The 14,240-nt window shown below is 45.8% G+C and overlaps 1 protein-coding gene across 3 annotated transcripts; it reads left to right on the top strand.

Annotated features, from left to right (window-relative positions):
* The first annotated feature begins 2,610 nt into the window (after nt 1-2,610).
* LOC136405168 (zinc finger protein 343-like) lies at nt 2,611-11,459 on the top strand. 3 transcript variants are annotated; one of them, XM_066384261.1, is made up of 5 exons: nt 2,611-2,674; nt 3,823-3,903; nt 4,084-4,142; nt 6,313-6,439; nt 9,461-11,459. In XM_066384261.1, exons 2-5 carry the CDS (start codon nt 3,861-3,863, stop codon nt 10,693-10,695), a joined length of 1,464 nt encoding a protein of 487 aa, XP_066240358.1. In that variant the 5' UTR covers nt 2,611-2,674; nt 3,823-3,860; the 3' UTR covers nt 10,696-11,459. The 3 variants fall into 3 exon arrangements, with proteins under 3 accessions (XP_066240358.1, XP_066240356.1, XP_066240357.1); XM_066384259.1 differs by having other exon boundaries at nt 3,766-3,903; XM_066384260.1 differs by lacking the exon at nt 2,611-2,674 and having other exon boundaries at nt 3,632-3,903.
* The last annotated feature ends 2,781 nt before the right edge of the window (nt 11,460-14,240 follow it).

Genomic DNA, 14,240 nt, shown 5'->3' with positions numbered 1-14,240 from the left:
AGACTAGGAGCGAAGGTTTTTAGATGAGGTTTCTCAGGCCAAAAATGGCCTGTGTGTAGAACAGGCGGCATAGAAATTAAGGACGGGAGCAAAGGTAAAAGAAAGCCTGTACGTAAGAAATTTCTGAGGCTTTTCCAGTCTGGTGGCAGAAATTATTGAGAATTTTTTTAAGAGGCATCTCGAAGGAGTAGTCCTGAAAGAGTAGTCTCTTAGGCCTGAGATTGGGAGGAGCCCATGTTAGGCAGAGAATAAAGAAAGAGAATAGCATCCTCCAACTCTTTCAATTATTCTGAGTAGAGTACAATGTGTGGGACGTGAGGAAATGGATCATCACTGGAGACCTCTATTGTTGTAAGTTGGGGGAACAGTAAGTCGGGGGCGCAGGGAAAGAGACCAGCAGATGAAATCATCTTGGACTAGCAAAGGACCACCGCTCGCTCAGGCAAATGGTGCTGAGTTTGCGCTGTGTCCTATTTTTATTCACAACATTTCAAAAAGCTTGTTTACTTAGAAATTGGCATAGCATCAAGCATAACCTTTACTTAAAGATACATAGAATACACCTGAATGATAGCTTAATAACAATATAATATCAAAAGGCATTAATTGCTATTGCTTGTATGGTTCCCTCAACATTCCTCTCTTTATCTCAAGGAATAACCTTGAAAGGAACAGAAATCTGATGAGAATATTTTACTGAGAAAAAAGCCCAGCAACTGCCTTCAGTCACATAGACCTGTTTCAGTGACCCACCTTCGAGTCACAAAACAATTCTCTTGGCAAAACATTCTTTTCTTGTTGGCTGTGTTCCCATCCAAGGCCATGCAATGGATTATTCCGCTACAGACCTCAGTTCCAGAGATGTAGAAAGCAACCAGCTAGGTGCCTAGACTTTTGAGGAAGTCCGTAGAAGCAGGCTGCTCAGAGTAGAAACCTCCCAAACTGTGAACCTCAGAGAGTAGAGTGAGGGTGAGGGACAAATAGGGGCCTTGGCCTGACCTGTGGTGGCACAGTGGATAAAGCGTCGACCTAGAATGCTGAGGTCGCCGGTTCAAAACCCTGGGCTTGCCTGGTCAAGGCACATATGGGAGTTGATGCTTCCTGCTCCTCCCTCTGTTCTCTCTCTATCTCTCCCTCTCTCTCTAATAAAAAAATGAATAAATAAAATCTAAAAAAGCAAATAGGGGCCTACCCGAGATGGGAAAGAGCAGAAATTCCTTACCTTCTGGTTCTGCGGGGGGAGGAGGAGGTAGATCAGACAGAGTTGTGGAACCAGCCAATCAACCTATGTTCACACAGCCAAACAGAATCAGGGAGTTAACCCAGGACGAGCTGCCCCTGCCCACCGCTTCCCTGGTAGTAAGTTTGGCTGGTGAAGGGGATTGTCCAGGCGTCCGGTACCTTGTCCCGGGTTTCGGCACCAAATGTTAGAAAGCATGGGAGTCCGAAAAGACCAGAGTAACAGGCTTTATTGAAAGGAAGAAAGAAACACTGCCGGGCTCACTCGCAAGGGGAGTCGTGCGCCAGGCACAGCCTGGGACCGGGTTTTAAGGGTTTTGGGGGAGGGGCAGTGAGAACGGTCGTGGGTATCATTTAATTGGCTGCTGGACAAAAAGGATTGTCTTTTATGGAAGTCTGACAGCACTCCTTGGCTTGTGACGTCAGACATTCCTTTGCGGTTGGGTATCTGCCACAAGCCCCGAAACAGACTTACTGGCAGGGTTACAGAGATTAAACCTAAGACCCACTTCGCATTTCAGTTTTCACATCGTGTTCTGTACTCTGTTGTTAAGCCGTCCTGCATTTCTCTGCCACCAGCTGCTTGGAGAGAGGAAATCGAGCGCACAGCATCCACAGTGGGGTGACAGCTTTGCATTCCCTGATTTTCCTGCTAGTGACGTGGGGCTGCCCGCAGGTGCGGATCAGTAGCACGGAGCCACACTTAGATGTCACTCACGTGTGTAACCCGCCTTAAACACAGCGAGTTTAGCTGGGTTACGTGAAGTGAAAAACTCGCCAAAGCGCAGAAGAACCCCAAGCGGCCTGTTCGCTAGAGCAGCTAAACTCAGGAAACTAGAAACGTCTTCTCGGTTAGAGTACCCCGCCCTCCGAGGGGAAACCGCAGGAGATGTTGCCGCGGTGGCTCTTGGGAATTGTAGTGTTTCCAATTGAAACCATGGGAACATACTGCTTTCTAGAATCATTATCTATTTTATATTGTGCATCTTAAGAAAAGAGATGGTTAGCACTGGCCGGTTAGTTCAGGTTGTTAGAGCATCGTGAAATATGGTAAGATTGCAGTTTTGATCCCCAGTCAGGTTTCAAGCAAGAATCAATCAATGAATGCATAAATACGTGGGACGACAAATCCATGTTTGTATCTCTCTCTGGTTTCTCACTCTCTGTCTCTCTGCTTTCCACTCTCTCTCTCAAATCAATCAATAAAAAATGTAAAAACGGGTCGACCGTCATTATACAAGACAATGTGAAGATATATTAAAGTCGTAGTTTAGAGCTCGCTAGTTCGGTCGATAGCAGAAAAAGCCTCTAGAAATTCTGGGAATCGTAGTTCTTGCTCAGATGACGCGAGAAATCATGTGACCTCTGCTGCTGGTTCCATTACGCGCGGCTGCCCGGATCCCGTAAGGTGCTGGAAGGAGGAATTAGAGCGGCGGTGAGTAGGGTTAGGATCCGTGGTGGGAGCTGGTGGGTTGGACCTGGGATGAGTGAGGCTGATGTGCAGTAGATAGAACGGGAAGTGCGGCAGGTTTCATTTTTGGAGCCAGGACGGGGCCCCAGACGTGTATTTAGTGGCAAGGAAATGGGATGAGATTTAGCTTGCTGGAAAGAGGTGAGTTGAGGGTCCTACCAAAGTGCTTCCCTCTCCCGCTGGAGCGGGTGAGCAGGAATTCTCATTTAATTTTTTCGTGTGACTCAGACAGAGAGAGACAGAGAGAGAGGGATAGACAGGGACAGACTGACAGGAAGGGAGAGAGATGAGAACCATCAATTTCTTATTGTGGGACCTTAGTTGTTCATTGATTGTGCCTTGACCTTGGGGCTAAAGCAGAGGGAGTGACCCCTTGTTCTAGCCAGTGACGTTGGGTCCAAGCTGGTGAGCTTTGCTCAAACCAGATGAGCCCGCGCTCAAGCTGGTGACCTCCTAGTTTCGAATCTGGGTCCTCCGCAACCCAGTCAGACGCCCTATCCAGTACGCCACAGTTTGGTCAGGCTCATATCATTTTGTGGAGGAGTTGGGATGGTTCTGGGCCATACAATGGACATAGGAAAGTTACTGTAGACGTGCTTCCCCGAGGTTTACTTGGGCTCTGGGCACACGAGTTCAGCCAGAGCTAAGGAGATAGGCATTCCCTATGGTGGGTGGGGGTGCAGAGCCGACCATATAGCCCCCCTGCTTTTGGCAAGGGGACACCTACTTGGGTCATGCGTGTGTGAATGGTTGTGGGAACCCCGGACTGATTGTGAATATAGAATTCTGGGTTTGGGGGCTTGTTTTTGTGGGGCTGAGTATGACCCAAGTCGGTGAATGAGTGGGGATGCGGTTGGGGTGGGAGCTCTCAGGACCTGCAGTGCCTGATTTGTACAGTAAGGAGTGTGGAAACGTCACATTGCTGCTCCAGTCCACCAGTATTGGCTTCCTGGAAACTTGGTGGGCTTTCACAAGGACGGTTTTGTGAAGTGACCCGGGGCATGAGCAGAAAATCGATTTTGCGCTGAAATAACGTCTACGCGGCCCCTTGGTAGAATTTCAGGGCAAACATATGTCTGACCCCCGGGCTGTGACGTTGGCTTATCCTTCAGCCCTGGGAGAGCAGGACCGAGCGGAGTGCAAAGAAGACATGGAGACCAGGAAGAATCTGACCCTAAATCATGAGGCTAAAGGTGAGAGTTGTTGAGAGTCTGGAGAGGTGAGGAGGAGGAGTAAGGCTCTGGGCTTAGCTGAGAGCACTGTAGTGACCCCGGCTGAGTAAAGGGACTGCTCCCTCTGTCCTGGGCTCGGAGGAGCTGCTCCCCGGGGCATTCTGGGAGGCCTGCACCCTCAGAGCTTTGTTCTTCCCCTAGGTCTGCCTTCCAACTGCACTGACTCGCTCCAAGAAAAGGAGGGAAAGACAGAAACACTGGTGAGTTGGGGTTACATATTTTCATTTTTTATTATGAAATGCTGGCTCTGTTTCCAGAGAAGAGGCAAACTGGATATTCTCTTTTCTTGAAAAGGAAAAAATTAATCAACATTAGACTTATTCCTATTTCAGGCACCATGTTAAATTTAGAATGACTCCTACATTTGTGTTTTATTTTCCTTGTTGGAAAATCTACCCAAGAATAGCAGAGCCCTACAAAGTGCAAAATATAAGGGATATTTTTCAAAAACTGAGAATATTAAAAATTTTAAATGTAATATTTAATTTCATTTCAGATCACACTAGCTAAAGATACTGTCGTTTATAACGAACACCATTTTACTTTTTTACTATTAAAATTCTTGAATCAGTGGAGAAGCAGAGCATAGTGTGGAGGAACAGTATTTAAAAATATGTGAATTTGAACTCAACATGAACAGAAAAGGTCACAAAAAAGGAATTTTTGCAGGAATGACTGAGTTATTGACTCTGGGTAGAGATGTCCTGCTGTTGTTTCTCCTAAACTAGGAAGGATGTTCTTAATCACTTGATTGCAGGCCTAGTTAATTATTCTGAATGCAGAGACCTTTTTTTTTTCTATAGACTATGCAGGAAGGGTCCTCATGGAATAGCTTCTAGCCAAACTCTTTCCAGAAGAATGTGTAGGGTCTCAGACACTCCTGAATGGGCCGTTCTCTCTAGAGGACACTCCTCCTCAATGCGCCCAGTGGGAGGCCCATTTTTCAGCCCTGGCTGAAGCTTCCTGGTCTGGTTATGTGTTCTTCCAGGGTTTGGTGAGATTTTTACATACTTAAAATTCTTTTTTTTTTTTTTTTAGTCTATTGTTTTAACTAGCTTTTAATGTGAGATTCGGGCTGCTGTTGTTCTGTCTGGTGATGTTGTGTAAGTAGTCCTTGTGTTGATGGTTTTCCTTCCTTGTACCTCAGGTGACATAAGTAGATCAGGCAGAACGGTCAGGGAGCCCTGCTATAAGGACTGTCATTTCTGGATGTGGAGGGTCAGCGTGATGGTGCATGTCCAGGCCTCCTCCTGTTGATGAGCCACATATTCTGGGGCAATCATCTTTATTGAACTCGCTAAGACGAGTCAGAAAACATGAACAAGTGACAAGAGCCACAGCCTGAGGAGTGAGTTGGGTTGGTCTCCAGGGTTGCTACAATGTTTTACCTTAAATCTCCAATATTTAATAAAGAAATTATATTGAAGGGGAGAGATACAAGGTGTGAAAGAAAGAATGAACATACGAATATGAGACTGCGAGGAAGTCTAAACAAATTTCCCTGTTATGTAAAAGGAAAACAGCTTTTCAGTTCTCTGCTGAGTTACACTCTCCCTGTACTGAACATTCGCCCTTCCTTTACTGGCTGTGAGTCTGTTGGACTATACACTGTGGACACCAAGACCCTTTTAAAATAAAACTTTTCTGCCCATCTGTAACTCTTCCGTCTCAAAATTCCTTCATAGTGCATCCTCAAGGTCACCTTTGTGAAAAAACACTATTTCAGGTTTCAATTTTTCTTTTGGACACAGAGAGAGCATGAAAGAGGGACCGATAGAAACATAGGAAGGGAGAGAGATGAAAAGCATGAATTCTTCATTGCAGCACCTTGCTGTTCAATCATTGCTTTCACACTTCTCTTTGAGATGGGAGCACAGGGAGTGACCCCTGGCTCGAGCCAGCGACCTTAGACAGAAGCCAGCGACCGTGGGGTCATAACTATGAACCCACACTCAAGCCAGTGACCCCACACTCATGCTCTTGAGTCCATGTTCCAGCTGGACGAGCCCGCACACAAGATGGTGATATCGGGGATTCAGACCTGCGTACACTGTGTCCAAGTTTGATGCTCTATGCAGTGTGAGCCTGCCTGGGCAGGCCGAGTTTTAAATTGATTCACAAATCACTTCTCTTAAGAAATCATAAATGTCTAGGGCCCAGGAATGGGTGTATTCGTCATCTCTTTGCCCCTTCGTCTTTAATTCAAAGCCCTAGTCGTGACCAGAAGAATTTGGTACATAGAACTGTGTGCTAGGGAAAGAACTGGACCACGTTTTGTAGACCCAGACCCTCCAGGGCCACGACGTTTACTCATTAAGTTTGGAAAATTGATGGTGACTTGCTGTTCATGAACAGATTGCTTGTTTATAGGTACCGATCACCTTCAGGGATGTGGCCGTGGTCTTCACAAAGGAGGAATGGAGGAGGCTGAGCCCTGCGCAGAGGAGCCTGTACAAGGAAGTGACGCTGGAGAACTACAGGAACCTGCTCTCGCTGGGTGAGACTGTGTTCTCTCCTTCCTTACTGCGGTAGCGGGATGGACCACGTACAGTCGGCCAGAATATTTTCTAGAAACTTACAACAACAGAGAAGTCAAGGAATAGCAGCCCCTGCCCGTGGGGGCTTACTTTTCCCAATGTGTTGAGTCAGATAAGAAACAAGAAGCTTCATGTGCAGGGATAGGATGGTACGTTAGATGGTACTAAGCACTTCCTAGTAAAAATTAATGATTAAATGAAGCAGGGCAAAGGAGTTTCGAGTGTGACAGGGTGGCGGGCAAAATTTAAAATCAATGAGTAGGTGACATTTGACCAAAGACATGATGTGGTGACGGAGTTAGACTCTGTGTGTCTAAGGCAAGCGCATTTCAGGTGGAGACGTGTTGGCGCTAAGGCATTAAGGAAGTGATCTTCCTGCAGGGTAAGGACTGTAAGGAGGCCGGTGGGACTGGAAGTGCATTTGCACGTGGCAGAGTGGTGAGAAACACCTTCTGTAACCATCGGAGTTTTGCATTTCATGTGCTATTTTTTTTTTTTGTCTTTTATGTATAAATTTACATTGATTCTTTAATCCTGGCTGGATAAATACTTTCAATTGCAACTTTACAGTGAGTCAGCCATTGGCCACTTTTTCTATAAAGGGTCAGAGTATACCTGTTTTAGGTGTTTTATGGGCGATGCGATCTCTAACCACTCTGCACTCTCTCCCTGTCACGCTGCAGTAGCCAGGACGGTATGTAGATGAATGAGTATGATTGTGTCCCTTTAGAATTTCTGTCTAGAAACCAAAATATGAATTTCATATCATTTTAATTTGTCCTGAACTATATTATTCTATTGGCTTGTTTTCTTCTCTTTGACAACGTAAAACCCATCCTGAGCTTATGGACATTAGAAAAAACAGAGAGGAGGATTAAATAGGTCACAAGCTCTATTGTTTCCACCCCTTGTTCTAGATCTCTGTTCTTCTGTGTAAATATAATGTGAGCCATAGGGATAATTTTAAATTTTGTAGTAACTACATTTTTTAAATAGGTAGACATAACTGGATGAGATGAACAAATCTTATGTCAGCCGATCTATCAAAATATTATTTCAAAATGTAATCAAAATATAAAACAAAAATTTTTTAAAGTTTTTTTTAAGTGAGATCCACGGAACCAAACAGAAACACTCCCGCATGGGTCCTGACAGGGGTCCACCCCCAAGGCCTCTCCTGCAGGAAGCTGTGCCCACCTGGCTCATTGCTTTGTTGCTTGGCAACAGAGCTATTTTTAGTTCCTGAGGCGAGGCCATGGAATCATCCTCAGCATCTGAGTTTAGCTCCCTCTGAGTCATGGCTGGGAGAGATGAAGAGAGAGGTAGAGAGAAGGGAGATGGGGGGCGTGGAGAAGCAGATGGTTGCTTCTCTTGTTGCCCTGACCAGGAATCACACCCGGGATTCCTACATGGTAATCGGACGGTCTACCTCTCAGCTGACAGGCCAGGGCCAAATGTTCTTGTCATGTATTATTACCTCTTGTTCAGCTTTGTCTGTTTTGGAATCTTGACAAAAGACCTACCTCTGTCTGGGTTGCTATTCTCTTTTTCTTTTTTTTTGTGACAGAGACAGAGAGAGGTACAGATAGAAGTAGACATATAGGAAGGGAGAGAAATAAGAAACATCAGTTCTTTATTTCAGCACCTTAATGTCTCATTATTGCTTCCTGATATATGCCTTGACCTGGGGACTACAGCAGACAGAGTGACCTTTTGTGCAAACCCGTGACCTTGGAATCAAGCTGGTGAGCCTTGCTCAAACCAGATGAACTGGCGTTCAAGCTGGCAAACTCGGGGTTTCGAATCTGGGTCCTCATGTCCCAGTCCGATGCTCTATCCATTGTGCCAGCGCCTCATCAATCTGCGTCTGGTATTCTTAAAAAATCGAGGAAAAGCAGTGATGATGAAACCACATTTTGGCTTTTAAAAATGTGTTTCAGCCTGACCTGTGGTGGCACAGTGGATAAAGTGTCGACCTGGAAATGCTGAGGTCGCCGGTTCGAAACCCTGGGCTTGCCCGGTCAAGGCACATATGGGAGTTGATGCTTCCAGCTCCTCCCCCCTTCTCTCTCTCTGTCTCTCCTCTCTCTCTCTCTGTCTCTCCCTCTCCTCTCTAAAATGAATAAATTAAAAAAAAAAAAAAAGAAACTCTAGTCTTCTCAACCCTCCCTTCATAAAAGCTCAGAATAAATGGCTATGAATGAAATTAAAAAAAAAAAATGTGTTTCAAAGTGGCACTAATCCTTCAGCAATCTCCATGGGCCCATGGAAACGCTGTTGTGAAGTGTGATGTTAGTGTGAGGAGATTGGTCTGGGCGCAGGGTTCCAAAATCCTGAATCCAAGGGCAGCATTTTTCTTGTCCATGGCAGAAGTCACAGTACTTAATAGAGAACTTAGTATTTAGAAATTATTTCTTCTAAGTATTTGTTTGCAGACGGGCATCTTGAAGTTCAGATTCATTTCTTAAACACTCTGTTGCAGCCACTGTGTAATGTACCATTTTCTGTGTTTGGAAACCTCTTGATTAAGTAACATTTTATGTGTTCAGTCCTTTTTTTTTTTTTTTTGTAATAAGTAAAGTCAGGAAGGAGATTTCCACAAGTGTCATAGAGACAGTCACCTCCAAGTACACGGGAAGTGTAAACTGGGCATCAGTGGGAGAATCATGGAGTGTCATGGCTTGGTTGACTTAGAAAGAAAGAGCTGATGTATTGAAGGTATTTACAGGGCAGATTGCTTACCTGGAAGGTGCCCAGTCTGAGTGACATGTAGAAGATGTTTCTGGGATGGTTTCACTGTAGTTCCAAAGAAAAGGGACTGTGTAGAAATGGAACCTAAAGAAATCATTGGTGGAAACAAATGACGTTGTACACACATGATTAATAACAGGTGTGGCAGGAGGGCACTAGTTTTCCTGAGACCAGGTGGGGACAACCCTGTAGTCTGTTGGGGCTTCTCTGACTGAACTTTCTTTCTCCAGCAGAATCAAGGCCAGAAACAGACTCCCACATTTTCAACCTTTCATCCTTCTCCCGGGAGACACTGCCTGGCCAGCAGGTGCTTCCCATGTGCTCGGACATGTGTGACTTCTATCTCCAGGATTCAGGCCTGTGGCATCAGGACCAGACGTCTTTTTCTCAGAGTTGCTGGAGAGAAAACACAGAAGGTGAAGGCAGAGAAGACGGCTCGAGACTTTCATTTGTGAAGACAGAGGAGGGGGAAACCTCAGGCGCATTTCGCAGTCCACCCAGAGGACATTCTAGGGGAGGTCATGTGGTGCTAGAAATAGAGTCCAGCTCAGGCCAAGAGGTACTCCCCATGCAGATAGAAAAAGGGAGAAAGGATTTAGAAACCCCGAAATCTAGATCTGTGAGCTCTAGCGAACACGAACCAGACTGCAGCGTGGAATCAAACGTTATGAAAAACCAGGTGACCCCCTCAGGGGAGATGCTCTACATTTGTAGCCAGTGTGGGCGAAGCTTCACACTTACATCACACCTCCTCAGACACCCAGGGCCACACTCATCTGCAGAGAAGCCTTTCCTGTGTGATGAATGTGGCAAAACATTTGGTGATAAATCAAATGTAACGGCCCACCAGCACACTGACTCGGGGGTGAAGCCCTTTGTGTGCTTGGAGTGTGGACGAGCATATGGCTATAAGTCAGGCCTCAGGAGACATCAACGGACTCACTCGGAAGAGAAGCCGTTCGTGTGCCTGGAGTGTGGACGAGGATTTGGTTATAAGTCAGCCCTCAGGAGACACCAGAGCACTCACTCTGGGGAGAAGCCCTTGGTGTGCTTGGAGTGTGGACGAGGATTTCGTGACAAGTCAACCCTCAACGCACACCAGCGGACTCACTCGGGGGAGAAGCCCTTTGTGTGCTTGGAGTGTGGACGAGGATTTCGTGACAAGTCAACCCTCAACGCACACCAGAGGATTCACTCGGGCGAGAAGCCCTTCATGTGCCTGGAGTGTGGACGAAGATTTGGAATGATGTCTTACCTCAGGTCACACCAGAGGACTCACTCAGGGGAGAAGCCCTTTGTGTGCTTGGAGTGTGGACGAAGATTTCGTCATAAGCCAGCCCTCAAAGCACACCAGAGGACTCACTCGGGGGAGAAGCCCTTTATGTGCCCAGAATGCGGACGAGGATTTGGTTATAAGTTAGCTCTCAAGACACACCTGAGGACTTGCTCGGGAGAGAATACTTAGAAGTGCGGTTGCTGTGGACGACGCTTATCTGGAAAGAGAAATTCTTAATCAGCAGAGGACACAATCAAGGACAAGCGTAACATTTTCCCGGAGTGTGGGTGAAGCTTTAGCTGCAAGTCTGATGTCATGAGACAGCTGAGGACACATGGAGGGGGGAAGCCTTGCATATGCAGGGATCATGGTCAAGACTTTAGCAATCAGTGGAACCTCATCTTACACCAGAAAGACACCCAACTGTCTCCGAGTGTGTGTGTGTGTGTGTGTGTAGTAATTGAACTTGCAGAGATGTGTCACCTGTCATCAGTCACCAAGGACACATTCATCAGAGGAGTCACATGCATGCAGCATGCAGGTAGCTGTAGCCATAAGTCAGCCCCCATTGCACAAGGAGGATGCACTTAGAGAAGAAGTGTGTGTGTGAGGACTGTGGATGACGTGTTAGCACACATTCAACAGTGACAGAACAGCCAATAACCAGCAGGCAGGCACATGACGGTGTACTCAGGGAGGGGCTGTGTGTTTACAGGGAATGTGGGTAGGGATCCTGTGATTATCTGTCCTTGTTTTCATACCGTGGGGAGATCCTTTAGTGGGGATCCTTTGGAGATCTGCTCAGATCACCTTATCAGAGCCCACACCCCTACTGCTGCTGCTGCTAACTGCTGCTGATGGGCATGGTGATGAATTCTTCTCAAGGACCTGCTCTGAGCCACAGTGATTGGCTTCTTCACACAGAGTCACTCCTGCCCATCACCTCTTGTGTTGTAAGGTACCAAAAAGCTACAGAATTAATATTAATGGTTTAGGAAGCTTAAAAAACATTTTATTAATTTGAGCTAGGAGTGCAGAGATATTTTGTAAATGTGATTTCTATAGTTGTGTGATTAGCACCAACTCAGGATGGCAATAGCATTGTATTGTAAATGAAGAGGGGAAGGAGAATTGGATTCCCTGTCTTCCCCACACACACCTGTAAGGAAGTAGGTAAACAGCTAGCCAGGTGCAGGAAGAGAAAGATTAAAATAAACCTTTTCTTATATTGATGGGCATTTGTTCTCATGGAAATTACCCCTCCCCTCCTGAAATCTTGTAATTAATGTATATATTTCTAAACAAAGGAATGGCAAATGAACATTAGAAAATTTAGTAATATATTTTAATATGTGGAATAACATTTTTGCTATTGTCTTACCTTATAAATTTTCATGTGTAGAAATGTTTTTATAGGTCCTATAGACAAATGTTGTAAGCTTGCTAATGAATTGTGTCCCATTCCCCCTCATCCTTTTCCCAAACCTGTATGGGTGAAAACAAAGGTTGTAAGCTTGTGCCATGACGTCATGCTCTCCCCGCCAGTGTGTAATCAAGGGTATCTGAGCAGACCCTGAACTATTTGTGGGGCTGCACGATTTGGTTCTGCCAATGCTTCATGTCAGCCATATATGGCCAGCAAACATAATAAATCTCCTCCTTTAATAAAACTTCTTAAAATTCATCTGGACTTGGTGTCTCTTTGTAAACTTGTGGAATTGGAGTTTGGGTACTTTACAACACTTGATTCTGTTGGGTTCAGAGGGTCATCCTGGGTCAGGAGTGCTCATGAGATCTCAGTTTTGAACACACTGCAGGTCAGCTTCTTCCTCTGCCCGTTCCAGCACTCATTCACCAATAAACCACTCAATTCTCCACCCATTGTTTCTCCGGGGACTCCGCTCTCACGAGACATCTTTAAGTGTATAAGAATAGTTTCAGCTCGGGCCATATACCAACCCTCACAAATGCCAGCGTACACATTCTATGTGTGTGAGATGAATGGGCACAGACTAGGGAAAATCTCACCTCAGGATACATCATAGAACATCTGCATTGTAGGCAACCAGCCATCTAAATTTGAACTCTGTATGACCTGATTGGGAAACATTAGTTAACAGCCCTGAGTGAATATGTTTTGGATGCAACACCAAGACAGTCTGTGAGTGAGTGGCCTTTGTGCAGACAGAGAAATGCTTTTGAAGAGGTTTTAGAAAACTAACCTAGAGGTTCTAGATTTTCCCTTCCTGTGTATCTGTTAATTAGCAAAAGAAAAGGAATGTACTGACCCTTACTAGCCTTTTATTCAGCTTAGCAAAAAGTCTCTTATTTATTCATTCTTCTTATCACCTGATCTTCCTCCCCTGTAATCCTGTTGGCTGTGTTATTGTAAAGTTTGTTTTGTCCTCTGCTCAATAAAAGCTGTGAGAAATGGGGCTCTTGTTCCCCTTGCAATTAATTTCTGTCTTGAGTATGTCCCCCCCCCCCCACAGCCCCTCCCGCAATGCTGGACGCTGGTAGTTGTGATTGGGCTGCGTTACTACAGTGAATTAGGATAAACTTTAGGTGACCAGGGAGGGACTTGTGATACTTTCTCAATCAGTTATACCTCACAGTCCCTGGCTGGTTGGCTCAGTGGTAGAGCGTCGGCCTGGCGTGCAGAAGTCCCGGGTTCGATTCCCGGCCAGGGCACACAGGAGAAGCGCCCATCTGCTTCTCCACCCCTCCCCCTCTCCTTCCTCTCTGTCTCTTTCTTCCCCTCCTGCAGCCGAGGCTCCATTGGAGCAAAGATGGCCCGGGCGCTGGGGATGGCTCCTTGGCCTCTGCCTCAGGCACTAGAGTGGCTCTGGTCGCAACAGAGCGACGCCCCGGATCCGGGTCGGGCGCATGCGGGAGTCTGTCTGACTGTCTCTCCCCGTTTCCAGCTTCAGAAAAATACAAAAAAAAAAAAGTTATACCTCACAGTGCTACAGGGGACACTCAGGGAGAAGACAGATGTGGGCAGTGTTTGTGAGTGTAGTTTATCCTGTTGTGTCTTCTCAAGCTTCCAATAGGACATTCTTCTTCCTATGAGTAACTACCTCTGTTATGAGTCACCTTTGAGGGGCTCTCAAAAGTCTTGAACCCTCACCCCTCTGTATGAGAGTGACGATGGCACTAGGTATTAAATAGACATGTCTTTATTTTTTCACTTTTTGTAATTGGAATAAAGATATCAAAGGTTTCATTTAAGTAACCTAGGAATGACCACTGTTATATTTTTGTTGGGTAAATACTGTATTTAGATTTGCTCCTTTGTATTGGTTGAGCGCCCTGTGTGTATAGTGTAAGGAAGGCTGCAGGTGCTTGCCCTCAGGGCAGCAAATTGTAAACTGTTTTGCCTCTGGTTTTGCGAGGGGCAAATGTTTCTTATTGTTTGCTGTAGAGTGCTTTGGGAGAGAAGGAATGTTGAGGTGCTTGGGAGCCTTGCTCAGACTTGTGGGGACTCAGCCCTCCTGTAAAGCCTGAGAATGAGTCTGGGCTTGGGAGCCACCAGCTTTACAATTTTTATACACAATTCTTCCTCATGTTTTCTTGTCCTTCTGTTCCAGTCAAGTCTTTCATAAGCTCAGTTGTGCCCCTTAGTCACACATGCATCTGGAAAAGAGTTCACATTCACAGCCCAGGTTTTCTGCATGAATCCAACCCTTGAGAAACAAATTAAGTCCCAAATAAATCTAGTAGATTTTTTGGGG

Source organism: Saccopteryx leptura, chromosome 5, assembly GCF_036850995.1.
Source record: "Saccopteryx leptura isolate mSacLep1 chromosome 5, mSacLep1_pri_phased_curated, whole genome shotgun sequence".
NCBI classification, from domain to species: domain Eukaryota; kingdom Metazoa; phylum Chordata; class Mammalia; order Chiroptera; family Emballonuridae; genus Saccopteryx; species Saccopteryx leptura.
This window is presented reverse-complemented; position numbering and strand designations above follow the sequence as displayed.